Source organism: Sarcophilus harrisii, chromosome 2 (assembly GCF_902635505.1).
Source record: "Sarcophilus harrisii chromosome 2, mSarHar1.11, whole genome shotgun sequence".
Lineage (NCBI taxonomy): Eukaryota > Metazoa > Chordata > Mammalia > Dasyuromorphia > Dasyuridae > Sarcophilus > Sarcophilus harrisii.
Genome location: NC_045427.1, coordinates 107,477,127 through 107,492,177, shown reverse-complemented (window position 1 = coordinate 107,492,177; position 15,051 = coordinate 107,477,127). Strand labels below are relative to the sequence as shown.

The 15,051-nt window shown below is 33.7% G+C and overlaps 1 protein-coding gene across 5 annotated transcripts in view; it reads right to left on the bottom strand.

The window, feature by feature from the left end:
• The window catches only part of UGP2 (UDP-glucose pyrophosphorylase 2), a 41,414-nt gene that overhangs the window by 11,583 nt on the left and 14,780 nt on the right, over nucleotides 1–15,051 (bottom strand). For all 5 annotated transcript variants that reach the window (XM_023494916.2, XM_012540181.3, XM_012540180.2 and 2 more), the window contains exons 2-3: nucleotides 11,245–11,372; nucleotides 7,936–8,043 (exon numbers count right to left, since the gene is read on the bottom strand). In XM_023494916.2, the coding sequence (XP_023350684.1) occupies nucleotides 7,936–8,043; nucleotides 11,245–11,372 (236 nt within the window). The remainder of the gene's footprint in view (nucleotides 1–7,935; nucleotides 8,044–11,244; nucleotides 11,373–15,051) is intronic.

Sequence of the window (15,051 nt, the reverse complement as noted above, 5' to 3'; positions counted from 1 at the left end):
TTTGTTTTATGAAGGAAAGGGTAATGGATCTTTGCCATATTCTTCCACAGAAGACTAAGTTCTATATTAAAACAGCATTCATGAGCTGAATTAAAAAGAAAGCAAAACACCCAAACCACAATTAGGATGATGGCATGCTCTACGGATATAACTGGAGTAGATGCAAATAAATTATAGTTTCCTCGACTGCTCACCAGTAATACGTAGTTAACAAGAAGTACAAATTTATAAGTCAAAAGGAAGATGGATAGTTACTTTTTAGCAGTATGTATACAAGTGTGTAAGAAAAGCTTGAGTATAAGGCACTATCTAAAAAGTCTTTACCAATGCAATATAAATTTAGTTAAAATTTTAATTTAAAAATAAACTTGGTTAAATTAGTATTTCTAAAACAAATGCACTACAGAAAAGGTCTAGAGGTAGTGTCTAAATTTAGGTCAACCATCAAAACCTTCTGAGAGATGAGTGGTAGTAGCAACAATAGCAGCAGCAACAGCCTGCTATGCAGTCTAGTTAGAAAATTACAACCTCAATGGACATCACTCAACTACATCTACATTGGAAGAAGAAAACAAATAAAACTCACAGAAAGTAAACTAGAGTTTCTTAGAAATAGAATAATATCAAACATTAAAACTACACAAAACCTATTTTCTACTTTTTAAGGTTTAAGTAATAATGGCACAGAGGATATACTACATTTCATAAAAACTTCACATGCCATAGAAATGTAAATTATATAGTATCAAAAATGACTAATTTCCTTATAGTAGGGGACATCCTTTCCCATTTAACTGATGTCCAGTTATTGGTATATGTACAAATAAGTCTTCTAGGTAATGGGTTAATATTTTGACAGTCCCTGCTCCATTTCTGAAGCTCTCTGGGAATCCCATTGAGAAACTCAATGTACTCACTGGCAGAGAAGAGACAATGTTGAGATCTTTCTTCCTCACTTAACCAACCCTTTCTTTTCCAATTAGCATTCTCTGTATCTCACACATTAGTGTAATCTAATATCAATCAAGAATAATATCTGAATGACCTAAAGCTCTATTAGACTGGGAAACTTGAAAATTCTTTGAGTATAAAAATTGAAATTACATAATTCCAAAATCCCAAAGTATCTCTTTCCTGATGAGACTCTGATGCTGTTTATATCTTTAAACAGAATCAGTGATTCCAACATAGCACTGGTTTTGTTTGTGTGAAACCTGTTTTAATTTCATGTAATCAAAATTATCCCTTTTTACTTCCCATGATCCTCTCTTGTTAGCTCATTAACTCTTTCCTTATCTATAGATCTGATAGGTTCATTTTTCCACTCTAACATCATTTTCTTATGATATCACTTTTTAACTCATTTATCCATTTTGACTTTATCTTAGTATATGGTATATGTTGACATTTGCTTAGCTTCTGCCAAACTACTCTCCAGTTTCCCCAGTAATTTTTGTCAGATGGCAAGTTCTTGCTCCCAAAGCTTGGATCTTTTGGTTTATCAATTAGATTACTATGATACTTTACTATTACATTATTGTGTACCTAATCTATTCTACTGATTCATCACTCTGTTTCTTAGCCAATACCAGACTGTTTTGATGATTACTACTTTGTTTAGTTTGAAATCTGATTATGCTAGGGGAATTTTTTAATTCAGTTATATTTTGTTTTCAGTTCTGAATTTTCTTACTCTGTAAGTAAGAAAAATAAAACTCATTATAAATTTATAGTCATACAAAACAAATTTCTGCATTTGCCAATGCCCAACTTCAGATCTCCATTTTCAAAGGGGGCCTCAGCTCAGACATCTCATTTTTCACATGGATACACTACTCTGGGACTTCTCTAGATGGCCCAGGTAGCTCATTATTAGGATAACTTCATTGTTCCGTAATATCAGCCTTGGTCTTCCACCTCATCACCACCATTTGCCTTTTTGGAAGAATTCCAAATCCCCAGGGTAAGGAGAACTGAGCTCAGATCTCTTTTTCAGTTCTGAGCTGGCTGCATTATGATGGGATTTCTGCTCCCCTCTTTAGTCCCCATAGTTCAGTTTCCTTTGGTGTTCACCTTATGGTGTTTCTCCATTGGCTGGTAAGTTCTGAAGGGCAAGGGCTGTTAGTGAATATTGACTCTGGGAAAGTCACTCCATGAGTTGGCATCATTTTACTTATCTATAAAATGGGGACAATAAGTAACACCTTCTTCCCCCGGTAGTTATGAGAATGTCAAACGACATAATACAACATGAAGCACAGACACTGACACACTTTAAAGTTAATCACAATATTGTTATTGTTATTCCTATTAAATAGTTCTACTAATAGAACAAGTACTTAACTATCTTTCCGTCCTGAAATAAAGGTATGCAGATAGGGGAAGAGCAGATAGCAGGATATGCATCAAGGTAAAAGAAAGTTCACATTTAAAATTTTCTTTACTAAAGTCCACTTCAAATTCTTAGGCATACTGGGTTTTCTACAACTATGCCATTTCCTTCTACTTCTCCCCCAACCACCAATGGTTTATTTTAACATCAGTTACAGTCACACTCTTGGCTAAGGAAAAGAACATTTTCTAACTATAGTAGAAGAGGAAAGAAAAATCATTCGGGGCTATACCATACCAGATAGTTGGTCCTTCAGAAACCCTAAAGTGTATCCATGATCCACCCTACTTTCCAGTCAGGCAACAAGTATTGATAAAGTGTTTATTCTATGCCAGGTAAAACAAAAAACCATTAACGTTTATATATATATATATATATATACACATACATACATACATATAAGATGAAAAATGAATCTCACTAAAAATACACTTAATAATTGGTGCAGGACAAGTCCCCTTCCATATGAAATTCCATATTTCTACATTTTGAATGACTGAATTTCTATGTTGAAATGTATCAGAAGTCATCTAATGAATGCTTACCTGAAAACAGATTTCCCTCTAAAATACAATCAACAAGGAACCTCCCACAATTACATGGGAGAGGAAATGCTCCTCTCCTGGATAGCTCATTTTACTTTGAAATGGTTCTCACGGTTAGAAAGCTGTTCATTCCTAAATACTGCCCATTGCTTGCTGGCCCATTCTGCTAGAACTAAGCAGAACAGAACTACCCCCTCTTCTACATAATAGCTCTTCAATTCCTTGATTGAGAAACATCAATGACTCCCTCCTATCTCTAAGATATAAAACCCTCAGTTTAGCACGTTCAGCTTTTCATAAATGGCTGTAGTCGCCTCCAGCTTTATTTCATATTATGTCCTTTCAAACAATCTACTTTTGAGTCAAGCTGGCCTAATGACTGTTCCCAGACCTGTTCTTCCTCTTCTTAATTGTCCAGGCTTTCCCTAAACCCTCTTCATCATTGCCTCTTAAGAGTCATTCATTTTTTAAGGATCATGGACCACTTTCTAATGGAAACATGAAATGGGTCTCCTGACTATTAGTACCCTCTCACACTTCAAATTTCTGTTTATACACTTGTGTATATGTTATACGAATGTTCTTTGGGGGCTGAGATTGTTTTTTGTTTAGTCTTCTAGGTCATACAGTGCCTTATACATAAAAGGCTCTTAAAAATGGATTACTGGATTAGAAATATTGGTATCACTCTCCTACCTCCAGATCTTTTCCTGCCCAGACTAAACAACCTATATTTATAGTTCCTTTTTAACAATTTTCTTATAGCATAAGCTCAAGGGTCTTCATCATCATATTTGTATTCAATGAGCCCTTCATCATCTTAGTTGTATTCAATGAGTCTACAAGCTATTATTAAGCACCTCCTAGGTAGTAAGCACCATACTAGATAGTGGAGGTAAATAAGGAATCCACAAGGAGTTTATATTCTATCTGGATCCTTTCCATTTTAACAATGAAATTACTAAAATGAACAAAACATCATACTCAAGTATACCAGGACTAATCACCACACTGTACTCCAGCAAGCTCTGCCTTTCCTAATGCAATTCTTGATTGCCACCTCATACTCCTAAATTGTAAGGAATTCATTTGGCTTATTACACCTTCACCATCCTATATTTATAAGGATATATATATATATATATATATATATATATATATAAAATATAATTTTTTATATTTATAAAATTGTTGTTATTTTTTTTTTAACCCAAATGTCATAGGTCATTGCAAAAAAAAATTTAAATATTTATTTGGAACATAATACCTTCAATTAATAATTAAATCAATAACTTAGACTGTATTAGCAAAATCTAACATTAAGATTTTATACTTGGATAAGCCTAACCTCAAAGAATCAATCAAGGTAATAATGGAGAAAAGTAATTTTAAAGAAATTTTAAAGTAATTCATGATAGAATTAAATTTAAAAATTAGCATTTGAATGTTATTATTCTTTCAATAAAGGATAAAGCAAATGATATTCTACAGATGAATTGGCTAAAATTTAGGGTTTGAGATTTTTTTGGTTGTTATAATAGTATTTATTTTCACACCATTGATACTAGGCTAAAAACGAGAAATGTTATCATATTCCATAATATTCCCCCTCATACCAACAATATGTACTGTTTGGTTACTAAAATATTTATTTTCATTTAAATTTATTTCATTTAAAAATAATAATTCTACTATAAAAAAGCCCTGCTCTTTAAGACAGAAACTTATTTATGTATCATCTTCAATATATCAAGGGTTGTGAGAAGTAAATAATTACTATGTGCTCAGGAGTCCGTTAGGTGCTCTAGAAGATACAAAAGCATCATTATCATCATCATATTTATATAGCACAGTGAAGTTTGTAAAATACTTTATGTGATCTCATGTGATCATATGGTATATGTACATGTAATATATATACATACCCTTTGGTGAAATTCATCTATGCAAAAAGCTGAAAATATTTTTTTGGCTTCTTAAGCAACATTATAAAAGAATAAGATATCCTTTTAGTAACTGAACATCAGTATTCAAAGTTACAGCAAACAGATGTAACTGACTTTTATTCTTTGGAATTACAAAGAAGCAAGAGGATAGGGGGGCTGTTTTCTGAATCCTTGTGTTCAAATCTCATCTATGATTTATATTAATTTGGGTGACAGAAAATCACAATTCGAAATTCAACTTTCTTATCAACAAAATGAGGGTAATGGTCTAAACACTATTACCTAGATTATTTACAAGACTTTTGTGAAGCTCCGATGAAATAGCAAATGAAAAGCACTTTGCAAATCTTAAAAGTATTATGTTGTCACTACTTCAAAATCATCATCTGTTTTGGGGGAGATTCTGACGTATGGGAGGAAGCATGCCTGCCCGTGGGTTCTCTGTGTTGGCTCTGCTCCCTGCTAGAGGCAGCCCAGGGAGTCAATTACCTATAAAATGACTGTTAGATTGGATGAAGATTTCTAAAATCTCTTCTACTTGATAATCTGTGAGTACTTTATGAGACAATATAGACTACTGAAGTTACAACCTCTTGGGGTCTCAGTTTCTTTGTATTCAAAAATGAAGAGACTAGCCTAGTTCATCTTCGCATTTCCTTTCAGTTCTAAAACCTGTAATTTTATGAGGAGACAGACATTCAATATTTGTACTCTGCCCACTCTGTGCTAGGTACTACCATGCCAGATTAAGCATTTTTTAAAAAATCAACATCACATCTGATCTTCACAACAATCCTGTGACATAGGCCCTATTATTACCTCTATTTTACAGATGAGAAAACTGAGGCAAACAGACAAGTAACCTGGCCCAGGGTTACAGGGTTGTTAAGTATCTGAAGTCAGATTTCAGGCAATTGATATTTAAATACAGTAAATATAACACAGTAATATTTTCCCAAGGCTTTCATTACTCACAATGCAAAAGGTCTTATAATGCTTAAACTTCCAAGTTACTATTTAGAAGAATGCCAAAATTCTCAGGGAAGTGACCAAGAGAGATAACAGGCAAGAAAGCCACATTTCAATATCTAGTTTTGGCTGTAATTCAATTGCAAGAGTAGAGTTTGCAGTGGGAGCTATTTCAAGGTAAGTTAGCTTCCATTTCAAACAAATTCTCAAAAGGAACAAAGGAATCTTTTAAAGTCCTATACAAAGTCCATGCGAGAAACTCTAAAAAAGATCTCTCACTCTCTTGAACACATACACATGGCCTATCCAAATTCTTTATATCATCCTGTCCTAAAGTCTTATTTCTGATTTGCCTTGATACAACGAAGCCCATTTCCAAAAAGGCTTTTTGAGAGTTTAAATGAGTATTTCCTTGAATGTACTGCTTTACATCAATGCTTATTAATTTGTAATTAATGCTTATTTCCTTCAGGGAAAAAAAAAAAAGCTCTAAAGAATTCTACTTCTCTGGAACACCAAAAAATGTGAAGTGGTTGGAGTTGGGGAGAGAATGCAAAAAATAAAGAAAAGATAAAATTTAGATAAATTTTTTTTTTTAAAGTAGATGAGCATAATTCATCTACCAATGCTAGGGAAGGGAGTAAGCAAGAAAGCAAAAGCAAAAACAACACAGAGGAAGCTTTTTTAAAGAATCCTAAGGAATTTAGCTAGAATATTAAAAAAAATAACATTTGGGTTCTATTTTAAGTCTAGCTCTCACACATAAGGATAGTACTGTAAATTCCAGATTGAATTTAAGGTTCTTAATAATACATTAAGAAATGTATTATTAGTTACAACTATAAACCCTCTTAATTCTATGTCAATTTTAAGTCATTTAGGATTTGCTACAAGAGGCACAGATTTAGAATATACAATGCAGTGTTCCCAAGTTACAATCTGTTCTCCCCCTCTTACTAAGTTACTGAATCTTTGTGATCTTATTTCATCTGTATAGCCAAAGGAAAATGCAAAATGAAATTGGGTTAAACTAGTCTTTAATATTCACTTACATGTCAACTAAGTACATAACATGTTCATGATGAAAAATACTTAAGATACAGTCTTAGCTCTTAAGAAACTCTTAATTTATGAAAGATAAAGTGCATACACAAACATTTATAATAGCTAACATTTATTTAGCACTTTAAGGTTTATAAAACTCTTAAGCAAATATTATTCCAGTTTGTAATAATCTCTGAGTCTCAGTTTCCTTACCTGTAAAATGGGAGTGCTAATATTCTTATTATATATATATATATATATATATATATATATATATGTGTAATATTCTTATTACATGCTTCCTAGGGTTGTTCCACAGAACTGTCCTCATAACAGCTGTAAAAGGTAGACAATAAAAATATGTCCCCCCACTTCACAAAGCAATTAAATTATATAATGAGATAATGTATGCTATACAATTTCTTAAGAATCAGGATTATGTCCTAAATGTATTTTGATGAGAGAGAAATTACTTTTAACTAGGGTTGATTAGGAAAGGTATTATGGAAACATGACGTGTAGGCTGAAAAGAGGATGAACAAGGAAAGAAAAGGTCAAGGTAGAGAAGTCACTGCAGGACAACAGTGCAGCACAGGGACAATAGCAGGTGTTCATGCACACAGAACACAGAGGAAGTATATGGAAGTATAATGATACTTGTCAGGAAACAGCAAATAGTCTAATTTAGCTTAAGGATTGGATATGTCGTGGGAAACAACATAAGGTAAGGCTAGGAAAAATAGACAAATTAGATTGGCAAAGCTTTCAATGTTAGGCTAGAGTTTGGACCTTAAGTTTTTAAGCAGGACATTTTTGCAAGATACCACATAGAGAGTGGAGGCAATGGCAGCAGTGTTCTACTGCCAATAAGATGAGAGGGGCCTATCAGACGAGGGTGGTCTCAGTGGGAATAGAAACAAAGGAGAGTTCTATTTTTACATTCACTTGATCCCTCCCAACATCCTGATAACTTTCCCTTTAATTTAAAGAGAGGTCTCAAAATGTGTTAAATCCCTCCATCATTCTACCCAAGGCTTACCGAGTCCTCTGGAGGCCTCTGGATTTTCCCCCAATCCACAGAAGGTCCTTTTTCTTGTAAGAATCTATGGAATAACTTCTGAAATCCTTCAAGATCTTTTTTAGTATGCTAAGAAAAGAAACAATTCAATGTTAGAGTAATAGGATACATGTGAAAGAAACTATAAAGCATACTGAAATGAAATTCTTTCACTTTTGGATTATAGAATACACAAATTTATACAATTTAAAGAGACCTAAAACTAAGGAATAAAATATATTTAGGGAATACAAAATTTCAATAGTTTTTCTTAATATTATATAGTATAGATACACGATTTCATTAGGTTCCCCCAAAGAATATCCACAAGTAGAATTATGATTTCCTATAAGGAACTTAACTGAATCACTAATACCATTAATTTCAGAAATTTCAAAGAGATCCTATTTAAAATTACACACATATGATATTATTAGTTCAGAAGATGGCAAGAAAAATGGAAATCAGCATAGGCACTATACACAGACACACAGACACACACAATATCAACAAAGGCAACTTATTTTCATTCAACAAATATTTTCAAAGTGGAAAAACAATGTTTAACAGAATTAAAACTAAAATTCAAAAAAAAAGAAAAAGAAAAAAGAAAAATCCAAGTTTTCCATGAAGTAGAGACACTGAGAGAAATATCTACCAGTTTAATGGCATTCCTAATATTACATTAAATGTCAAATCTCTACAATGACCAGCTTTTAAACCTAGCTGATAGAGCAGTGAAAAAGCGCTTGGTCTGGAGTCAAAAGACATGGGTTCAACATTTCCCTTTGAAACTGCCTCCCTATATAATATGACAAGTTTCTTACCCTGCTCAGGTTATAGGCCTCAGTTTTTTCTGTAGCATAAGGGACTGGACTAAATAGTATTCCAGCTCTAGGTCTAGTGTCAGTAAGAGAATGCACTTCCATGAGCACAGATAGCTATAGGTCCTCTCTGGTTCAGGAGATTATCTTTTTCATGTGCTCTGGATGAAAGAGGCCCTACTGGGCAGATAAAAGGCTCAGACCTGGGGATCCAACAAGATTTTGCAAGAGACCACATATGTGAGGTAAGGGAGAGTCAAGGATAACTGTAGGGTTGGGAATCTGGGGCTTCCTACTGTAGGGTTCTCCCTACAGAGAAATAAGGAAAAGGGGAAGGGCAAGTTTAATAAATAGGAGCAAGGAGAAAATACTCATTCCATTATAGACAAGCTGAAGGGGCTATCCAGCAGGCAGTTAATGATGCAAGATTGGATACATATTTAAATATCATTAACATCTGCAGAGAGATAATGTTTGACCCCATGGGAGCACAGAAGTAATGAAGGAGATAGATGATGATCTAATAAAGTAGAAATGGTCAAACAGGTAAGAAGAAAAGGAAGAGAGTCAAAGAAAGGAGAAGTATCCAGGAAGAGGGAGGGGTTAACAGTATAAAAAAACCATAAAGAAGTCAGGTACAATGAGACAAGAAAAAGCTGGTGGATTTAGCAATTAAGAAATTACTGGTAGCCTTGGAAAGCTTGCAAGGAGTTGAGAAATAATGAAAGACAATTCTCAGAGCCTGGCAAGGGAAGAGAAGAGATAGAAAGATGGCTGGGGACATGAAAGGCTCAAGGGAAAGTTCTTTGGACAATTTTAATAAACTTAACTCTAAAGACTAATAACAAAAGAGAAAAATTAATAGAACTGAATCTTACCCTTATTTAACAGCATATAACCAAATAAATTAACAAATAAAAACAAAATGTGTTTTCATCTTTTTCCAAGATCTTCTGAGCTAAGACAAAACATTTTTACAAAATCTAAGCATATTTATCAACAATATGAAAACAGCAGATGAAGAAAAACTGAAAATTATGACAAAGATAAAAAGCAAGCTCCAGTTTCTATGAAAATTGGAAATAATGGACTTCTGGAAAGAAAGCCTAAGCATTAAAGAATGCTTTTTGTAGAAGATGGTCTATCAGTTGGGATTTGAAGAATATCCATTACATCAGAGGGCATGAGAGAAGGTTCATATAGCACTAAAGGTATTATTTCCAGAAATAATATAACACCTTCTGGAGATTCAGGTATCTTGTAAGCACAAAGGGAAAGAATACAAAGAGATCCTTAGGAAACATAATGGAAGTCAAAGGAAGTAAGTTACCAGTATAAGCTGTCTGTGTAATCTCCCACCAAAGCTTGTCTCTCCCTACCCCCCAAAAGAGAGAAACATTTTTTTCATATATTTGCTGGTTCAAACATATAAAGTAAAAATTTGCTTGTCAATCCTAAAAAATGACAGTTGCTAAAATGCTTAACCGCTGGAGGAAAAGATATCTTAATTACTTTTACATTTCTTCAAATCTTTAACAATTTACACAGTTTCATAAAGAAATATATTCCATATTATTGTTCTGTAAGAAATGACCAGCAGGATGAATACAGAGAGGATTGGCGAGACCTACATGAACTGATGCTAAGTGAAATGAGCAGAACCAGGAGATCATTATATACCTCAACAACGATACTGTATGAAGATATATTCTGATGGAAGTGGATTTCTTCGACAAAGAGATCTAACTCAGTTTCAATTGATCAAGGATGGACAGAAGCAGCTACACGCAAAGAAAGAACACTGGGAAATGAATGCAAACTGCTTGCATTTTTGTTTTTCTTCCCAGATTATTTCTATCTTCTGAATCCAATTCTCCCTGTGCAACAAGAGAACTGTTCGGTTCTGCACACATATATTGTATCTAGAATACACTGTGACATATTTAACTTATATAGGACTGCTTGCCATCTGGGGGAGGGGGTGAAGGGAGGGGAAAAGTCGGAACAGAAGTGAGTGCAAGTTGCACTTGTTATAATGTTGTAAAAAAATAATAATGTTGTAAAAAAAAAAATTACCCAGGCATGGGCTCTGTCAATAAAAAGTTATAATTAAAAAAAAATAATTATAATTCCCCCCCCCCAAAGAAAGAAATGTATTCCATCTGGAACTATTAATTTATAAACACACTATCCAACTTTGTTTTTCCTTTATAACCTCTTATAATCTTTTGAAGCTGGATAAGAAAAGTCAACACCATCTAATATAGATGAGCCTTAGATCTACATTCTAATAGAATATAAGAATAAGGGCTTTGTATCCAGTGTAGAATAGGTATTTAACTGTTGGAGTCAGGAAATGAACCAGGGTCTTCTCACTCCAACTCTACCCTTCCATCCACCATACCACACTGCCTTTTTTACAAGTTAATTTTTAAATTGATGGAATCAGGGACACCTGAATTCTTACCTCAGATTCATTTAGTGGGGCTGTTGAAAGTATTTTCTCTAATTCCTTCTTCACTGATAATTCCAGCTCTTGTCGGATGACTTCTTGGAATTGGGAAGTACCACCTTGAGACATTGCTTTGCTAAGATCTTTAAAAAAGGAAATGAAAATTAAACAGAAATTCAAACAAATTATCTAGGTAAAAATCTCTCATTTGCTCCTAGAATGCTTGAATCAGAGTCTGTGGGAAAATTCTCAGTCCTATTCATATTCTCTTAACATTTTAATATATCATATGAAATAAAGAATTCAACTGTTTGAGACGTTATGCATAACCAGTGTGCCTACAATACCAGTGCATTAGCCAGTGGGGCCAGCATAATAGATTGAGGGTTTATCAGTGTGGTGGTACAAATGGCACTGGATTTGGTAACTGAACCAGACTTCAAATTTTAGCTTTTCTACTAGTTTGTGCCCCAAGTTCAAATCTGTCGAGGGGGCATTTCCTCAACTACAAAATAAGGGGGTTAAATTAGATCTGAGGTCCTTGACTGTTCACAATATGTGACTTTATGATCTTCATCCCAGCATTTCATTTTTACATAGTCTCATTTTCCCTATTCTTCAAAATTACAACAAACTGGAAGGATGGCCTGTAACAGATTTTTCACAAAGCAGCAATTTACTGATACCATTGGCAGGAACAAAAGATTGTCAATATTACCAGTAAAATAAATGAAAGGCCTTCTCACTTGAGGCTATCCTTTCTTTCATTTTATAGGGAGAACTTTTCATTTTTATAATCCTTGATTAAAGATAAACCCAAGAAGGGTTGTTGTCAGTTTCCATTTAGAATGCTCATTAAGGTCTCTTTGGCCTCAGTGTTTTGATGGGACAAATGGTGATGCTTACCTTCTCTCTAGTTTTCCGGTTTAATAGTCTCAGATTCCCCTTCCCAGGCTCCCTTTAAACTTCCACTACCCCCAATATTTTAAAGCAAAGGCTGAATGGCAATTTCTTGGGTATGCTGTAGAAGGGATTCCAGTTTAATTTGGGTTTGGACTGGATGGTCTCTGAAGACCCCTCCAATTGTTGTGGTTGTGGCATCACAGTGTCTATGATAGACAAGCATTGTTTTTTAAAATTATTTTATTAGGGTTTGGGTTTTTTAAATTTGGGTGTGTATGAGGCAATTGGGATTAAGTGATTTGTTCAGGGTCATACAATAACTGTTAAATCTCCAAGGCTGAATTTGAACTCAGATCCCCCTAATTTCAGGGCCCATGCTCTATACACTGTACCACTGACCTGCCCCCAACCATTGTTTTTATAAAATAGTCATATAAAAATAAACCTAATCAAAAGCAGCACATGAATGAAGAAGAACACTGGACAGGAATATATGAGTCAAATCTTTTTTATTGCAAATACATAATCTGTGCTCTTTGAGAGTAAGTGTATAAACTTTAAACAAGCAATGGTATGTGTGTTGGAACTCAAAGCAATAGTATTAAAGCAACTGTATATGGGTCTTTTAAAAAATGTACCAATCTTTTGTTTTTTTACTTTGCCTACTTCAGAATGTATCCTTCTTCCTCCAATATTCAGTATTGTATCCTTGTAATAAAGGATAACAAAAGAGAAAAACATTTAGTAAAACTAACAAACCTATCAACTGAATCTTTAAGGAGAGGTAACATCCCATCTCCACAGACCTTTCACCCATAAAAAACAAGGAAATTCATTCTTCCATCTTTTCTAGGAATAACTCTGGCCATGATAATTTCACAACATTGTTTTGTATGGCTTATTTTTTTCCTTTTATATTACTGAAGTTACTGTATACTTTTCCCCCTAGCTGTGTTAACCCTACACCAGTTCATTTAAGTTTAATCATGCTTCTTTTGAATTCTTCATATTAATATTTTCTTTTGGTTGCAGTCACATTCCAGCATTCACATACCACAATTAGCTTAGCCTTTCCCCAATTAATGAGTATATATATTATTTCCAGTTCTTTGCTTTCCATGGTTTATAAGAACCGTGTTTATTCTACTAAAATATGTATACCAAAAATAAAACAGAAACCACACATCAAAAAAAAAAAAAAAAAAAAAAAAAACCAGAACTCAGAAACACATATCTCATATTCTACTACTGCTTTTAGCAAATATGTAGGCATAACATAAATGGGTTAATTTAAACACAAAATATTCACAATAAAGTAGCTACCGGTTAAACCATTTAGTGGTGAAATGACTTAAAGGTAAAATATGATCATCTACATAGGTAAAATATAAACATTTATGACAATGTTCAGATATAAGGATTATATTCTTATAGGAAGATAAGTCCTCCTTTGATGACTCTATGCTTGTTTTCAAATTAAATATAGATACTGAGCTTCCAAAGATATGTTAAGGAGTGAAAAAAATGGCAGTTAAGATTTTATTAATGGTACTTTTCATTTTAAATTGAGTCCAGAGATAAGGAATCAAAAACATATAATCTGTTTCTTCCCAATTAAGAAGAGAGAAGATAGGAAAGGATGAGGCATTTTTAGATAAAAAAAAAAAATACTTTTTTTTTTTGTTCTTGTATTCTACCACCTAAAACAGTGCTTAGCACACAGAAGATGCTTAATCAATATTTGTTGAACTGAATTAGCTGAAAAAAGCTGAATCAGACCACTGCTGTTAATTCAATTTAAGTCCTATTAAAAAGAACACAAAAAACCTTTCCTTTAACAACCTGTTACTTTTAAGATAAAAAGGAAAGCATTCCAGCTGAATAAACTACTATCCAGAGTTCACAGAATTCTGCCTAAATTATATAACAGCAAAGTATTAAAAAACAAAATACTTAGCTTAAATATTATCTAGCCTAATATTCTAACTTGATAAATAGGGGAAACAGAGTGCCAGAGAAATTATATTATAGAAATTAAATTACCTTTAAAGATACCTACTTGTCTCTAATCCACATAATATCAAGCTACCAGCCAATAAAAATTGTAAGAAAAAATTTTCTATACAAGTATTTAAATTGCACGAGGTGTAAAGTCAGAGAGAAAACAAAGACAAAACTAATCCTGCCTTCAAGGAGTTCATACTTCAGTGGTCATTTGAGTATTACATGTTCATAAATACAAGATAACCTTGTATTTGCGGGGGGGGGGGGGGGGGGGGAAAGAGAATGAAAAGAAAGAGAAAGGCTTCAAGGAAAGTCTTGAAGAGGGTACATAATTATTAAGAGGAGGTAATGCCTTCTTGGCATGGTGGACAACTTGTGAGGATGCACAGAGATTGTTAATAACAAGAAGACTTGTTAGTCAAGTATAATGATGGAAATGGAATGTTATGACATGAAGCTGGAAAGGTGAAGATGGAACCAGAGGGTTATAAAATGAAATTTTTTTTTCATGCTGAAAGAGCCTTAAAAAGGTGTATGATTACATATGCATAAACCTTAGCAATTCTCAAAGTGCTGTTACCTTTTTTAAGTCACTGAATATCTCTAGACTGGAGAAGAAAGAAGAAAGGGAGGAATTGTAATACAGCTCCTTTCTATCCCTTTTCACCTTCGTTCATTTTCTCCTTACAACTTTAATCAGTAGTAACACTTTTTTAAAACTTAGACTTGAACGGTTTTCCTTTGGTAACTACAGAATTACTAAAAATTCAGATGGACTTATTTCTATCTCAATCTCTTTTCCTTCCCTTTCCTCTCCTCTTTCTTGATGACCTTACTGGTTCTCATGAGGTCTTCTCCAAGGTCACAAACAAAGTAAGTAGGAAGAATGCTCCAAGGCCTGGTGAACTCTAGCCC